Below are 15,024 nucleotides of genomic sequence, written 5' to 3'. Positions count from 1 at the left end.
ATTTAATTAAAAATGTAGTTTGATAGTAAAAATTTAAGCAAAGGTAGGCCCCTATATTAGAAATTTAAAAATATTTTGTTCACATTATTATAGACAATATTGAAAAGCTCAACTTATTGGTTTGTTTTTCCATAAATTTATTTGGCAAGTAGCGCGTTTTTTCAACAACTGAGTGACAACTTGCGTACACATCACAAAAACTTACTTCTCTGTCTATAGATTTCTAGATAGAACTAGATCTAGATCTATATCTAGAATCTAGTTCTAGATCTAATCTAGATCTCTAGATCTTAGCTATAGTCACACAGCGGTATAAACTATAAACAATCGTCCGCGTAACTAATTAGTAATTTTACACATTACACACACAAGACAATGACACACAACTAATGATTAATCCTCTTATCTTAATGAAGTTACACTTGTCTAAAAATCCCAGCAGACGCACATTTTGATTCTCACTCACAATGCAGCTCTCAATTCCATTCTATTTAGATATAGATCTAGATCTAGTCTAGATCTAGAAGTCTAAAATAAATGGGTAGCTCCAGCATCAGATCAGATGATCCAAGGCCATGGCCATGGGGAGCAATTCACTATTCTTTCAACAAACAACAAATAGATATAGAATTCTAGATCTTTCATTACTTTTGACTTTAAGCTAGACCCCTGTGTATAGTATAGTGTATATACTATACATGTGAGCTTTATTGTTGTGAGTGATCTGTAGTAAAGAATACTAACCATTTACAGTTCGAGGGCTGATAGTCAGATTTCATTCAGTTCATTCACGCTTTATAGTTAGGCGAATATTGTTAATAATTATTATAATTACACTAGTGGACACCAATGGGGGTAGAGCACCATTCTTTCAAAAAACATGTACCCCCACCTGGGGCATAAAACGTGTTCACCAACTAGCACAGTTAAAAAAATATATTTCCTTAGACTTTAGACTATGGGTCTACTGTAGACAACCATTCTTCAATTGAAGAAATCAAAGGATGACCACTGCAGTGTAATAGCTTTGTAACTGCTGGTAAAAAAGAATGCTTTCGGCTATGAATAAAACACTTGCCCTCACTGGTTCAGATGCTGCAGAGTTAGCTCTAAATAGGTACATCAATTTATTGTTATATCATAATAAAATTAATAACTTCTTTGATATTAGCTATAAGCCCACCATAGGCTACTAATATTGAGTCCTTGTAGATGATAATATGAAGAAAATAAAACTGACAATTAATTCACTGGAAATGTAGGCTAAAGCAAGATTTTAAAGTCAATAAGTAGCCAGGTTACTATTTGGAACTTAAAAGCTATTTTAATTTAAATGATTTCTTTTTTCCACAGAGAACATCTTCCCAAAGAAGTTTACTTGACAATTAAGGGTACACTATCATCTATTAGTAATATATTCAAGTAAGGATAAAATTAGTAATGAATGCATAGCAATTACAAAATCTCTGTGTATAATTTACTGTTTAAGATGATAGTAGTTATGTAACACCTTAAAAATCAACTTAAAAATAGTGATAAGTTCAAAAGGTTATAGTTCACTACTATCACTAAATGGGACGGGAGGGCAGAGAAGTTGAGTACTTGACTGATGACCCAAACGTCTAAATTTCAGTTCTCTGACTATGAATTCCACCCAGCTTATGTTAGGGAATGTAAAGCTGACTGGACATAGTGCTGACCACACTATCCCATTATATTTCATGGTCAAGCAACATGAACATTTGCCCAATGGGCTGTCAAGGTCTAAAAGGATAGCTTTACTTTTTGCTTTTAAAACACTGACAGCTGTAAAAATATTTTTGTATCTACAGAGTGAAAAATGATGCAATGTTTATAATTGAAATAGATAGCTGCACATATTTGTTAATCAAGGTAAGCTTCAAGAGAGAATATAAACAGCATTTAATGCATTGCTAATTAGTAAGTTTAAAATCTTTTTAAAAGTAATTGAAATAAAAAGAATTTAAATTAAAACAAAAAGAAGATAAAAATATATATATAAAACCATAGACTATCTGCTGCTAATTTATATCAAAGGTTAATTTTTGTAATTTGTTTAATATAAAATCTGTAGGTGTATTTGTATAGAAATGCATATTTTCAAAAATAGAGTTTTATTAAATGATTATTAGTACATCATTTTATCTTATAATTAACACCACAATAGCTATTACTGTATTTATTTACCAATATCAATGCTTTTTAGTTTTTCTAGATTTTTACCTTTAATTAAAAATGTAAACAACATTTATTTTCAGAATGTGCATCTTGAATGGCATGGAAATTTTGAAATAGGACAGCAGTATGTATTCCACAGTGTTCGAATCACAACACTAAAAAAGGTACTCGTGTCATCTTTGTAAGAAAACTTGTGAATAGGACCTAATGCAAGCAGGGGTGAAGCACTAATGTATGACTACTGGTAGGGGTCAAGTGCTTATAGAAGTGGTACACGCTGTACTGTAGTGATAAAATACTTGATGATTATTAAAAGTAATTACTAATTATAGGATAGATCATTTTACAGAGTTTTTACTATACATAAAACACATGGGTATTAAAGCAAAAAGAATGACAGCAGTTTTTCTATTGTACATTTCATTCTGACATAAGAATTTATTGATCCAAATAATTTTTAATCCAAATCAATAGATGCCATCTTAACGTAGCAACCTTTCTTCTAGGGAATCCTTCGACCCCAGACAATATATTGGGCATGCTTTGACAGCTCATATTCTCTTACTGGTCCGGGTCATCAAATACCTGTAGTTCCATTACAGGTTAGAGATTGGCCTATTTAATACAGTAATGGAAGTTCAAAAAAGAAACAAACTATATTTTTAAATGTAAAATTTATTGAAAGTTGATCATATTTTTACTACTGAAAACACAATTAGAATTAAGTATCCAGTAATCTTCAAGGACTTTGTATCTATAAACCAGGTATGGATGGAGATCAATCAAATACCTAAATCATGTTTCCATGGGAACAGAAAGCCAATTGAACTGAGTGACCGAATGGATGAGGAACCAAGCCTGATACACTACCAGGTTTTTAAAGAGTTTGACATCAGATACTTAAGCTACATTTAAACTATCTTAGATGATAGTAAACATTGCTTTAACATGAACTAGATAGTCATCAAAGTGAAATGTCTGAACATAAAAATGTTCAGCTTAAAATAGGTTTTTTTTGTTTAAAGAGAATAAGTTTTCTTCTAGAACAAAAATAATCTAAAGTTTGATAAATATTTTGATAAAATTCTTTATACTTATGTATATTTTTAGAAGTGTGTTTCATTTTGAACAGAAATATTCCTTCACAGGGTATCATCACATCATGCGATAAGGCTGGTCTTTACATACTTGATAATAATGTAAGGTGAGTTGTTCATTCTGTGTTAGTACCACAGACATTCTTTTTCAGTTATAATTATCCTTTAAAAACTAATACTTTTTTTGTACTGTGAATAGAATATTGATCTCCTATAAGAATACACAAATGGACTCAATTGATTTATTGGGACTTTATTTTTTATGCCACTGAATCATGCCACTTAATATGTTATTAATCCTCTTTGAGACATGTTTAATTATCTTCTTCTGTATGATATAAATTACCCATGAATCAACTAACACATGTAATTTACATTCCCAGACTTTACTTTGGTGGGTTTCTCTCAATTGAAAAACAGCAGATGTTAAAACAACATTTGAGGATATCTGTTTTTAATGTTCACTGTATAAAGGTAAATCTAGATTTTATTTAGGAATGGGTTACTGCCCCTGAATGACAAAAATCAGCACATTTGACTTCATGATGTAAAAAACAAAATTTACTGAACTTGATTACAACTGCTGGTCTGAATAGTTTTCATTGATTTAAGGTAGCAGCTCCATTCTAATTTATAAAAGTGGAGTGGTGATATAGTGGTAACCTCTTTTGGTTTACTATGCGCTGGATATATTCAGGTTAGTTGGTTATTTTAAATATTTTTTCTTATTCTCTAGGAGGACTCTGATCAGACTCTAGTCTTCTGTGTGAAAAGCAGCTACAAACTAGAGGACAATGCTGACTCTGCCCCAGTTCTATACATCACCAGGGAGGTAAGATGTTGAGTAGGTCATAGTTTGCACGTTTTATTACTCCTATCAACCATTTTTATGGTGCTTGTATTTTTTTTTTAATAATGCTCATCCCCAGGAGCAAGAACTGAATGTAAGTGAAAACTTTAAAAAATTCCAATTGAACTGGGGAGAAATGGAAACAGTTACAGCCATCATTAAAAAATTGTCACGTCTCGGATGGTAAGTCACAATCTTCACCATTTCATAGCAAACTTTGATTGTGACTACATTTGAACCACTCATTGATTTCTTTAATCTCACTGCCTAACTGTACCAGGGAACTCACACAATAGTACAAGTTTGACATTGTTTTCTGTGTACAAAATATTTTTTCTGTCAATATCAGGCAACAAAATGGGCGGTCAGCAGAGACCATAAAGATGCTCCAGAGGTTTCTCCTCTCTCATGTACAACTCCCTAGTCTCCTGGACTGCTTCATCAACCATAACCTGTTTTGTCCTTTTACAAATTTAAAGGTAAAATACTATGGATTAAAAGTTCTGTTCTTATTCTTAATGTTAGCTTCTGAATTACTTAAATACTTTTCATCTGAAACATCTTAGCATACATTAAGTCTTGGGTCAGAATACACTAAATGACAAAACTTCTAACATGAAGATACACATTTACATTTACTTTAACTACACATCAGTTTAATTAGGAAGTTGCTATTTAAAAAAAAATAATCTTGAAATTTTAACTGTTTTTTTTTTGCTTAAGAGCTAAACATTGTTGTAAATTTAAAATTGTTTCATTGGCATTTTAAAATTTATTATAATTAAAATTTAGCAGAATAGACTGCCAGTGCCTTTGGATCTTTTCACATTTAGAAAAGAGGAAGTTATAAATTTACATTTACCACTTTCAAGTTGCAATGCTGACAAAAGCAGCAGAAGATGGAGTTTTAAAAGTGGTCACTCAAAGGCAAGCACAGTTACTTATCCATAACATTAAATGTTTGAAAATTTAGTTTTTATTACTTCAAGAATGATTCAAGTATATTCTAGTAGTCAGGAATAAAGTACATATTGTAGTCATGGATAAAATAGTATGGTACTGAATTTATGTATCTGAAAGTATGTAACAGTAGCACTAGACGACTCATGCACTTTGTTTCACCTTTCAGACAATTGTTGGCCAGCTTGTGATTTCTGCATCAGGTCAGGTGGAGCTGCGTGATGAAACAGATGTGTTCCCAGTGCTGGTGTTAGCTAGCGCTGATGACAGGCAGCACTTGTGCTGTCGTGAGTGCTTGCTGCAGCCAAAGCCTGGCTGTAAGCTGACCTGTTCCGTGCTGGACACATGGATCATTGGCCAGTTTGTTTTAGTGCAGGAGTTTGATGTGGTCTTGGAGAACTGGTCTTCAGAGAGATACACCTCCAAAAGGTTGGACAAACAATTTGTGTATTTAATGTTTTCCTTGAAAGATTGTTTTTTCCTTGGAAAACCACATCAGGCCTCTGCTGTCTTGCAGTTGCCATTTCCGTTAAGCTTGCCTGGACACAAAACATCAGCTAATGAAAGCCAAATTCTGTTTTATTTTTATGTGTTTGAAAAACATCCACTTTTGTTTAGCAGTGTAGAGCACGACCAGGGTCAGTTTAAAATCACAGGCTACAAACTGTCCATTGATGAAGGGATAAAACACTTTGGATGGGGTGATGAAAGTAGATTAGTGGAAGCAAGTCAGACACCAAGGGAGATCAATCTAAAAGAAAGACAACCCATGATGATAACTTTTACTGAAGTGAGTCTGTATGGAGTGATAACACCGGGGCATGTGTACAAGTTGATGCTGAAAGACAAAGCTGGATTTGTTAATGACTTAAGCAGTGGTTTAGTGGATGGGAAGTTACAGAAAGCCATAGCGACCTGTAAAACATTGTTGAACATACAAGCACCTAAAGGTCTAATTGTGTCACGTCTGGCGCAGCCTGTGATAAAGTTCACTGGACTAACACAGTCTGCTGTGTATTCTGTTCATGATGTTTTAGCACAAAGGTAGGTTTTGTTTTGATAGTGTTGCATTTTTTATTAGCTGAAACTTCAGGCTGATACATTTCTTCATGCCATAGATCAAGTGATTAATTTAAAAATAAAAATTTAGTTTTACAGAAATGATTGTGTCCTTCCGTGGTATCATAATAGAGAGAGAAGTTGGGCCCTCCTTCTTCGGCATGTCTGCTAGTGAAAACTGTAAGTGTTGAAAACATTTTTTGTGACATCAAATTATAAGATGTTCCTATTTATTTATGTTCATTCATTTTCCTAGAATTTTCAAGTTTGAAATGTTTTTTTAAAGATATACTACATTTTTATCAATATTTTGATTCTAAAACCAACTTTCAAACAAAACAAACTTGATGCAGGTATCAGCTTGAAAGTGATAGATGTAAGCTGTAATACTGATAGGATTATGGTGTATTGTGATGTGCCAATGGTTGCCAGCCAACTGGGCTTAATCAAAGGTAAGAGGGGAGACTACTTGTGAGTTGTGTGATGTTAGCTAGACAATTTGTGTGATGTTTTATGTTAGCTAGATATTTGTGGGATGTTTTATGTTAGCTAGACAATTTAGGTGATGTTTTATGTTAGGTATACATTTGTGGGATGTTTTATGTTAACTAGACAATTTACGTGATGTTTTATAAGTTAGCTAGACATTTGTGGGAGGTTTTATGTTAGGTAGACAATTTGCGGGATGTTTTATAAGTTAGCTGTTTGGCATCATGGTTGGATGGTAGAGCATACAACTGCTTATCAGACAGTCTCAAATTTGAAGCCCGGGTTTGAGAGTCCCCTGACTCACGTTAGGGAAAGTAAAGATGGTTTGGCATAGTGCTGACCAGATTGTCCCGTCATATGCTGATGTCACTGAAACAGGTGAACTCTACTTCACCTGCCCTATGGATCGTCAGGCTCGAATGGGTAGTTTACTTATTACTGAGTTATATGTTAGTAGGACAATTTGTTACATGTTCTGTAATGTTAGCTTTTAAATTTATTTCATGTTGTATGATGTTAGCAAGACCATTCATGCGATGTTGTAGTTGTCATATTTTGTGATGTATAAGCTTCGGTAGACCATTGATGTAATTTTTCTCTGTCAGGATCTGAGATTGTCTTTGGTCAGCTGGAGAGAAAAGTGTCCAAAAACGGGTTTGTTTACTGTCGGTTGAATGTGACCTCAAGTGTAAAAATAGTTGCCCTTCACCCTGACACCAATAGGTGAGTTGCTGTCGGCCATATTTTTGTGAGAGAGCCTTTAAATCTGTGGTATAGAGCTGGTTGATTGTCTAAATGATTACTTAGGTAATTAATTAAGAATTATTTTGTAGAGATGAGAAATGTTGGATAAGGAATGGACCACTCCCTCTATAATTGTTTTGTTATTTGAATAAAAATGCATGTGTAATTATTTTAAGCACACCATGTTTGTTTGAGTAGATTGTGTAACACACTGAGCTGTGACACCACCACTTGCCTGTTTGACATTTGGTACCAGACTGAGGCTGACACATGCAAGCAGTGGTCTATCTCTGCATATGTCAGGACATTTTTCAAGCTCAGCTTACAGAATGGAATGGCTGCAACTAGAGGCCAGGGATGCACGTGTGGCATATCTTGTGGCATAGAAGCTCATGCAGTGTAAGTAGGTGTAGTGTGGTTTAAGAACTGTTCATGCATTAATTAACAATTAATTTTATTATATAGGTTGGGTATTGGTAGGGTTTTACACGATTGGAATGTTATTTTTATTTTATCATCCTCACACTTTCATAAAAATAATTTTTTTTAATGTCATCTGATAACCTATTAAAGTAAAGTAAAGTTTCCCTTTCAAACCTGATGGTCTATGGGGCAAGTGAAGTAGAGCTCACTTGTTTCTGTGACCTCGGCATATGAAGAGATAGTGTGGTCAGCACTATGCCCAGCCGCCTTTACTTTCCCTAACGTGAGTAAGGTACCCATCAGAGTTGGGTGGACTCAGGGACGGTCTACTAACTTGCACCCGGATTCGAATGATAACCTAGTGAGAGTTGTTAATCATATAGATGTTAATACCATCTGATGAGCTATGAGTTTTTTAGTAGAGATGTATTTTTGTTATCAGCTCTGAGTTTGTTCTATCTGAAGCAGAACTTATCCACAGAGTGCTGGTTGATGATGGAAGTAGCCAGGCACGTGTCAGATTTTGGGGCTGTAATTTGGTGCGCCAGTTGCTCACTCTAACGGCCAGACAGTGGGAGGATTTGGTCAGCGTCATTAAAACAGATGGGGATATTGTTCTGATAAAGGTAGTTTTTGTTTCATGCCATTGGAAAATATTGTTTTTAATTCAAGTAATTTTTCTCATCACCATTATAACACATTTAACAAAAAGACAACTTTGCTTGTACTAGAATTGAAAGCAATATTGTTTGCTAACATTTTTATATAGCAAAAAAATTTAATGAAGTAAACTTTGCAGAAAAAAAGTATTTTTTTACAAGTTTTACTGGGTTTGCAATGTTTGCTTGCTTGTTTGCTTTTTGTGGATTTGTGGCAAACCTTGTAGTCCAATTTTGATTAATTTCTAATGCAGCAATTTCATTCAAACTTTCCAGATAAGTTCTTTAAAACATTGTTAGTATTTATTTTTTAATCTATTTAGATAATGTTTGTTATTAAAAAGTAATTTAAAGATTACTATTTTGAATAATAAAAGGGAGAGAACAAGATAAATTACTAGCAATTCCGTTGGTGGTGAACTGTTTTCACGGTTGGCTAATTTCTTGCATGATGAGCTATCACGAACTAAGTAGGGAATTTTAGAGATCACAAGCTACTGGTTGGGTTTTAACATAAATATTTTTAGTCATTGTCTATGTAATGTTAACTTTCAAAAGAATGACTAAAATGTGGAAAAAAAACAAACTTTAAAAAAAACCTTTATAATAACAAGTTTTTAAAAGCAATGAAAATAAGAAAATAAAACAAACTTGCTTTCTTAAATAAAAGCTTTGGTCACTGAAATATGTAAGAGATCTCATGAGCGTCCAAAGCTTTATTAAAGAAAGCTAGCTTGTTTTTCCTTTCTTTTCAGTGCATTTAAAAGCTTGTAGTTATAAAGGTTTTTATATTAGTTTTATTATATGCATAAGACCTTATGAGGAGCTTAATTAAATTTTAATTAATTGCAGGTCCAAACAGCTGACCTGTCTTCCCCGACAGCTTTATTCCTGAACAGCCTGATTGAGTCACCACTGGTCTTGAGGCCTTGTAGATTGTTGGTTCAAAAGTGTCAGCGGTCAAGTTCTGCTGTGTTGGTCAGCAGGCTGGACTATCACAGTAAGTAATGGTTGGTTCCCTGTCTGTTTAGATTGGTTCTCTGTCTGTTTAGATTGGTTCCCTGTCTGTTTAGATTGGTTCCCTGTCTGTTTAGATTGGTTCCCTGTCTGTTTAGATTGGTTCCCTGTCTGTTTAGATTGGTTCCCTGTCTGTTTAGATTGGTTCCCTGTCTGTTTAGATTGGTTCCCTGTCTGTTTAGATTGGTTCCCTGTCTGTTTAAATTGGTTCCCTGTCTGTTTAGATTGGTTCCCTGTCTGTTTAGATTGGTTCCCTGTCTGTTTAGATTGGTTCCCTGTCTGTTCAGATTGGTTCCCTGTCTGTTTAGATTGGTTCCCTGTCTGTCTACTTATTCTACCTAGCTCAAAAGTATACCTGATCTGAGTACGGGTAATAACGATGACTGGGCATACTGCTGATCACACAATGCTTTCACATTTCACTCACTTTGCTGATAAATATGAATCAATGATGAACATAAAGTGGTCTTTGTATTTTTAAAAATTTACATTTTTAAATATTTTTTTAACTTTATAATTCCATACCAAAAATTCATGGTACATTGTGTAACAGTTTATTAATAGAGAAAACAGAAATATTCATGTTTCCCTTTTGGTATAATTTTTGTTTGGTATTTTTTAATTTAGGTTTTCCAGTTAAGGAAGAGAACATTTCTGGGAGACAGTACCAGACTCTGACATTACCTGTTATGGATCTGAAATGTGTGGCAGTAGAAGAAGCCGCGTGAAGAATTAATATATCTGTGTGGGTGGGGTCATTTACCCTTGGTCTTTCATTGCTGTTCCTGGTGACGTCACTTCATGTTTTGTGACTCTTGCATGGAAAATGTTTTTAACAGCATGTAAATAGCATTGGAGAAAAGTTAAATAAATTTACACAAGTACTGGGCTGTTGTGACATGGCACTGTTGACTGGAATGTAACTGTAAATTGGTGACTGGACTGTATTGGTTGGAATGTGACTGGACATTGGTGACTCTACTGTGTTGATTAGAATGTGACTGTACATAGGTGACTGAAATGTGACTGTACATTGGTGACTGAACCGAATTGATTGGAATGTGACTGTACATTGGTGACTGGACTGTATTGATTGGAATGTATTGGTGACTGGACTGACTTATGACTGTGTTGCCACATGTATGCAAGGTTTATGAGAAAAGCTATGTCAGCTATTTTTGTAGCTTTATTTATCAGTGATATTAAAATCTCAAGTACCTTACTCTAGATTTTTTTGTCTGAAATTTTGAATGACACTGGAACTGCTTTGCTTTGTGTAAATGGATGTGCTTATTTTTTTGTCATGTTTTGTTGTCTTAGGCTCTTTTTTTTCTCTATAATGATTGATTTTTTGAAAGATTATCAACACAGTTTTTCTAGGATAAAATATGACCCTTTTCAGCTGAATCATTTAGTACTTCTGCGTTATTCTGAGTTATTTTTAATTTAACCATAAAGAACAATATATCTTTCTTTTAATTATACAAGTCTTTGATAAATTAGGCAAACAGTTTTTGATCTATAGCTAAGCTTTATGCATGATATTTAAGAGCATTTAAAAAATTAATATTTTGAATTTTAAAGTTTCTAAAATGATGATTTATGAACTTCCTCGTTCTTAATTTTAGTGTTGGGATCCCCTCCAACACAATTTAGTATACATGTCAACTGGTTATGCCCCATTGAGGCCATTGACTCCGATTTCAGTCTGCTTTTCTTTTTTGGATTTGCTTCCATAGCCTTTGTCCAACCAAGAACAAACTACAAGGCAGCAGTTGTTTGATTTTGGAGTTGTCTCTCCTAGAAGAGTGGCTGTCCCCAGCTAACGAGCCTCTTCTGCCCGAGATTTATGAAATAAAATACACAAATCAGCAATATGTGCAAAATATATTGGGGGGAAAGGGGGAGTGTCAGGTGTGATGACTATATAAACAATCATTAAAAATCTATTCTAATGTAGGTATCTTCCCACTAAAACAACTTGTAGTCAGATGTAAGTTCATCTAATAATTATTTTGATTCTGTATGAAATCGCTCGCTATTCATAAATAAAAATTTATTAATTTCAGATTTTAAAATTATAAAAAAAAATAATCCCAATAAATAAACAAAAAATAGTTGTAGTACAAATAATATTCGATTTTTATTGCTCTAAAAATTCTCATTTATAATTAAATAATACCATTAGAATGTTGAGATTAGAGGTTGCAGGGCTCTGCATGCATATTTCTTGTTATTTACAGATGAGATGGTTGTTGATCTATAATACAGCAAGTTGTGTGTCACATGACCAGCAAGTTTCAGTCACATGACCGTAATAACATTATTGCAAAAAATGGATTCATTCATGAAAGATGAGTCATATGACAAATATAGAAAATAGTCATGTTGGTTCCAACTCTTTTGCCAAAGAGAAATAAAAAATGTTTGACATTGGTACAACAAGCAGATAGGAAAAGCTGCCTTGATTGACCTAATTAAATTTTAAAATTTTCTAAGGCACTTTTGGATGTTGGATTTATTTAAAATGAAATATTTTAAAACACTTGAGCTTTAATTTTTTAAATTTCGACTATTTAAAAAGAAATTTAAATAAACCGGTAGTGATCTCCCCTAAACTTTCTCGAATATTCTTATATAAAACAACAGGGGATGGTAACTGGGGATATAGTTATGATTTTTAATCCATTTTAAATACTTAAACTTTTAAAAATAGAATAGAATCTCATAAAAAAAACATTGCGCACCAAGCAAACGCCGAATAAAAACGCGTATAATAGTGCGCAATATTATTAGTACTTTAAAAATTTACATTAGTTTTTTGAGAAATCGGAAGTAGCGTAAATTACTACTTCCAGTCAACGGAAATTACTCAAAATTTAACAGAAGGTAGAGAATTATATCTTTTACTTACATGTGAAATTTCATTTATCTATCTGAAATAGTACTCAAGTTATAGGCTTTTAAAAAATTCAAAGTAGGAAAAGTACCACTTCCGGTTATCGGAAATCGCTCAAAAGTTGATACGGATCTACGATTTTGATAAAATACTTATATATGAAATTTCATCAACCTAGCTGTAACGGTACTTAAGTTATCGTGTTTACACACGGACAGACAGACAGACAGACAGACACACACACACACAGACATACGGACAAGATTGCAAAATTATGTTTTTCCGTATCAGTGAGGTGTAAAACGTCGAGATTTGTAAAAATCTCGATTTTTTTTTTTTGCACGATTACAATACTTTCTCTATACTACGTATATACGAGAAAGTAAAAACCCAAAAGCAACAAAATTAAGCCATTTTGTTTGAAACTTTTGAACAAAATAACTCATTACATGGACTATTAATCTTCTTGTTCTTTTTAATCGTTATTTGAATAATATGACTTTTCCTTCCTATTTATTTGTATACATCAAAATAATCAGGTAGGCAAACAATAGGCTTGATTGTACTTAAAACAAATTTGAATTCATAGAAAAAGTGCTCAATCAACAGATACAGACAGCCATTGCAATTTTAAAGGTAGTTATTCATTAAATATTTTAAATTCAAATGAATAAACTATTTTTTTTGGTTACAAAATACTCAAGCTGGTTAAATATATCTACTGTACAACAATGTCCAACAGATTTTAATTCTAAATTGAACAAAAGAGTTGGAATGTTTGAGACCAAATTAAAATCTGCAAAGTTTGCATCAAATGGGATGTTGACAAAAAACCCATTGGGCCCCCTCCAACCCATTGGGCCCCCCTCTTACATCACAACCAAAACTACCTATATTCTTTATTTACAAGCTAACTTATACAACAATTGAAATAGAGTAAAAAATATTTTAAAAACAAAACCCAAAACAAGTATTTGGTTATTAAAAAACCTTAACTCAGGCAGAACAAGAAAATGAATTCTCTAATCCAATGGCATACAAGGTTTCAAACATAGAACTTGAGCTGGGGGCTTGATACTTTCTATAGCACATTTATAGTCCTCACAATTCCTTCCAAAGGATTTGTAGTTGAAAATGTAAAAATATGGCAAAGACTAAATCTGTTATAAGAAAATTTACCAACTGGTACTATGCTATCACAAAAAACTGTTGCAATCATCACTTGAAATACTATCACCATGTACTCATCCATGATAGAAGTTTCCTGGCAGGCTGACGGCAATACATTTGTATGATTTATGACATTTCTTGAGGGGGATTGGATTGTGCATGATATTTATGTCGGGTAGATGATTGTTTATAATTAATGACATTTTGGGCAGAGGGTCAAAAGTAAAGTTCCCTTTTCAAACCTGATGGTCTATAGGGCCAGTGAAGTAGAGTTCACTTGTTTCTGTGACCTCGGCATATGAAAAGATAGTGTGATCAGCACTATACCCAGCCGGCCTTTACTTTCCCTAATGTGAGTTAGGTACCCATCAGAGTTGGGTGGACTCAGGGACGGTCTACTGACTTAAACCCGGATTCGAACTCGAGACTTACGGGTTAGCAGTCCAGCTCTCTACTGCTAGACCACTCCGTCGGGCAGAGGGTTGGATTATATAATTCATGACGTTTTGGGCAGGGAATTGGATAATATATGATCTATGAGATTTATTGTAGAGGGTTGGATATGTCAGAGAGATGTTTGTTTATGATTCATGACATTTTGTGCAGGGGTTTGGATAATATATAATTTATGAAATTTTGGCTGGGGGGTTGGATAATATATGATCTATGGGATTTTTTGTAGAGTCTTGTTTTGTATAAGGTTGATGAGATTTCTGGCAAGTGGATGATTGTATATGATTCATCATATGATGATTCTGGCAGACTTATGGAGAACTGTAAAGTTGGTGATGAGGTTAGATCTAGATATCACTACATAACCCATGCACATCATGAAGAGAAAATCTTTGAATAAATAATGAATCATCCTGTCCTCAGTATATACACGTGTTGTTGGGGTCGATGAGACGCATGTGTTCTCTGGAGTCATACAGTGAAGGCGCATACAGGAAAATGCTGAGAGTTCCACAAAAGCAGGCTGTGGTAAAGATGTAAAGAAAGAAGCGATCCATGACCATGGCTATGTACTTCCAGTCTCTTTCTTCCTGTAGAGTAAATGAACAATTATATCATTAGCTTCTGTAGCAACTGATAATATTCAAAAGCTGGATTTAAAACTATGTGAACATTTAAAATTTGAAATTGAATGAAAGAAACAAATATTTAACAAGTGATAACATAAATAATAAGAAAATTCATCAAAGAAGTGGTGATTATTAAAAGCATTTGACCTATGACTAAAATATTTAACCACTGACTGAATAAATCATAGTTTATAATAGAGTTAACAAATAATGAACATTTTTATCCAATAATTAAATACGAAAATAATTACACAGTAATAGAATATATAATAAAAATGTCAATCCAGTAATTGAAAAAAAAATGAAGATACTTACCCAGTAATTGAATTAATAATGAAAATATTTATCCAGTAATTAAATAAACAAATAAACTTTT

At 33.5% G+C, this 15,024-nt stretch overlaps 2 protein-coding genes across 2 annotated transcripts in view; one reads left to right on the top strand and one right to left on the bottom strand.

The window, feature by feature from the left end:
- Positions 1–10,704, top strand: LOC131943780 (uncharacterized). Its single transcript, XM_059304058.1, has 21 exons — positions 1–43; positions 956–1,117; positions 1,354–1,422; positions 1,833–1,893; positions 2,280–2,363; positions 2,706–2,801; positions 2,965–3,072; positions 3,348–3,403; positions 3,680–3,770; positions 4,033–4,128; positions 4,226–4,329; positions 4,496–4,625; positions 4,939–5,073; positions 5,276–6,150; positions 6,257–6,345; positions 6,519–6,617; positions 7,260–7,377; positions 7,597–7,797; positions 8,303–8,447; positions 9,333–9,480; positions 10,125–10,704. The coding sequence occupies exons 2-21, from the start codon at positions 1,050–1,052 to the stop codon at positions 10,223–10,225; spliced, it is 2,874 nt and encodes a 957-aa protein (XP_059160041.1). The 5' UTR covers positions 1–43; positions 956–1,049; the 3' UTR covers positions 10,226–10,704.
- Positions 10,705–12,457: 1,753 nt separating this feature from the next.
- The window catches only part of LOC131943772 (acetylcholine receptor subunit alpha-like 1), a 52,385-nt gene continuing 49,818 nt past the window's right edge, over positions 12,458–15,024 (bottom strand). The window contains exon 6 of the mRNA XM_059304039.1: positions 12,458–14,609. Within this exon, the coding sequence (XP_059160022.1) occupies positions 14,439–14,609 (171 nt within the window). The 3' untranslated portion in view covers positions 12,458–14,438. The remainder of the gene's footprint in view (positions 14,610–15,024) is intronic.

This window comes from Physella acuta, unplaced genomic scaffold (assembly GCF_028476545.2).
Source record: "Physella acuta isolate Inbredline_101_S28 unplaced genomic scaffold, ASM2847654v3 ptg000466l, whole genome shotgun sequence".
NCBI classification, from domain to species: domain Eukaryota; kingdom Metazoa; phylum Mollusca; class Gastropoda; family Physidae; genus Physella; species Physella acuta.
This window is presented reverse-complemented; position numbering and strand designations above follow the sequence as displayed.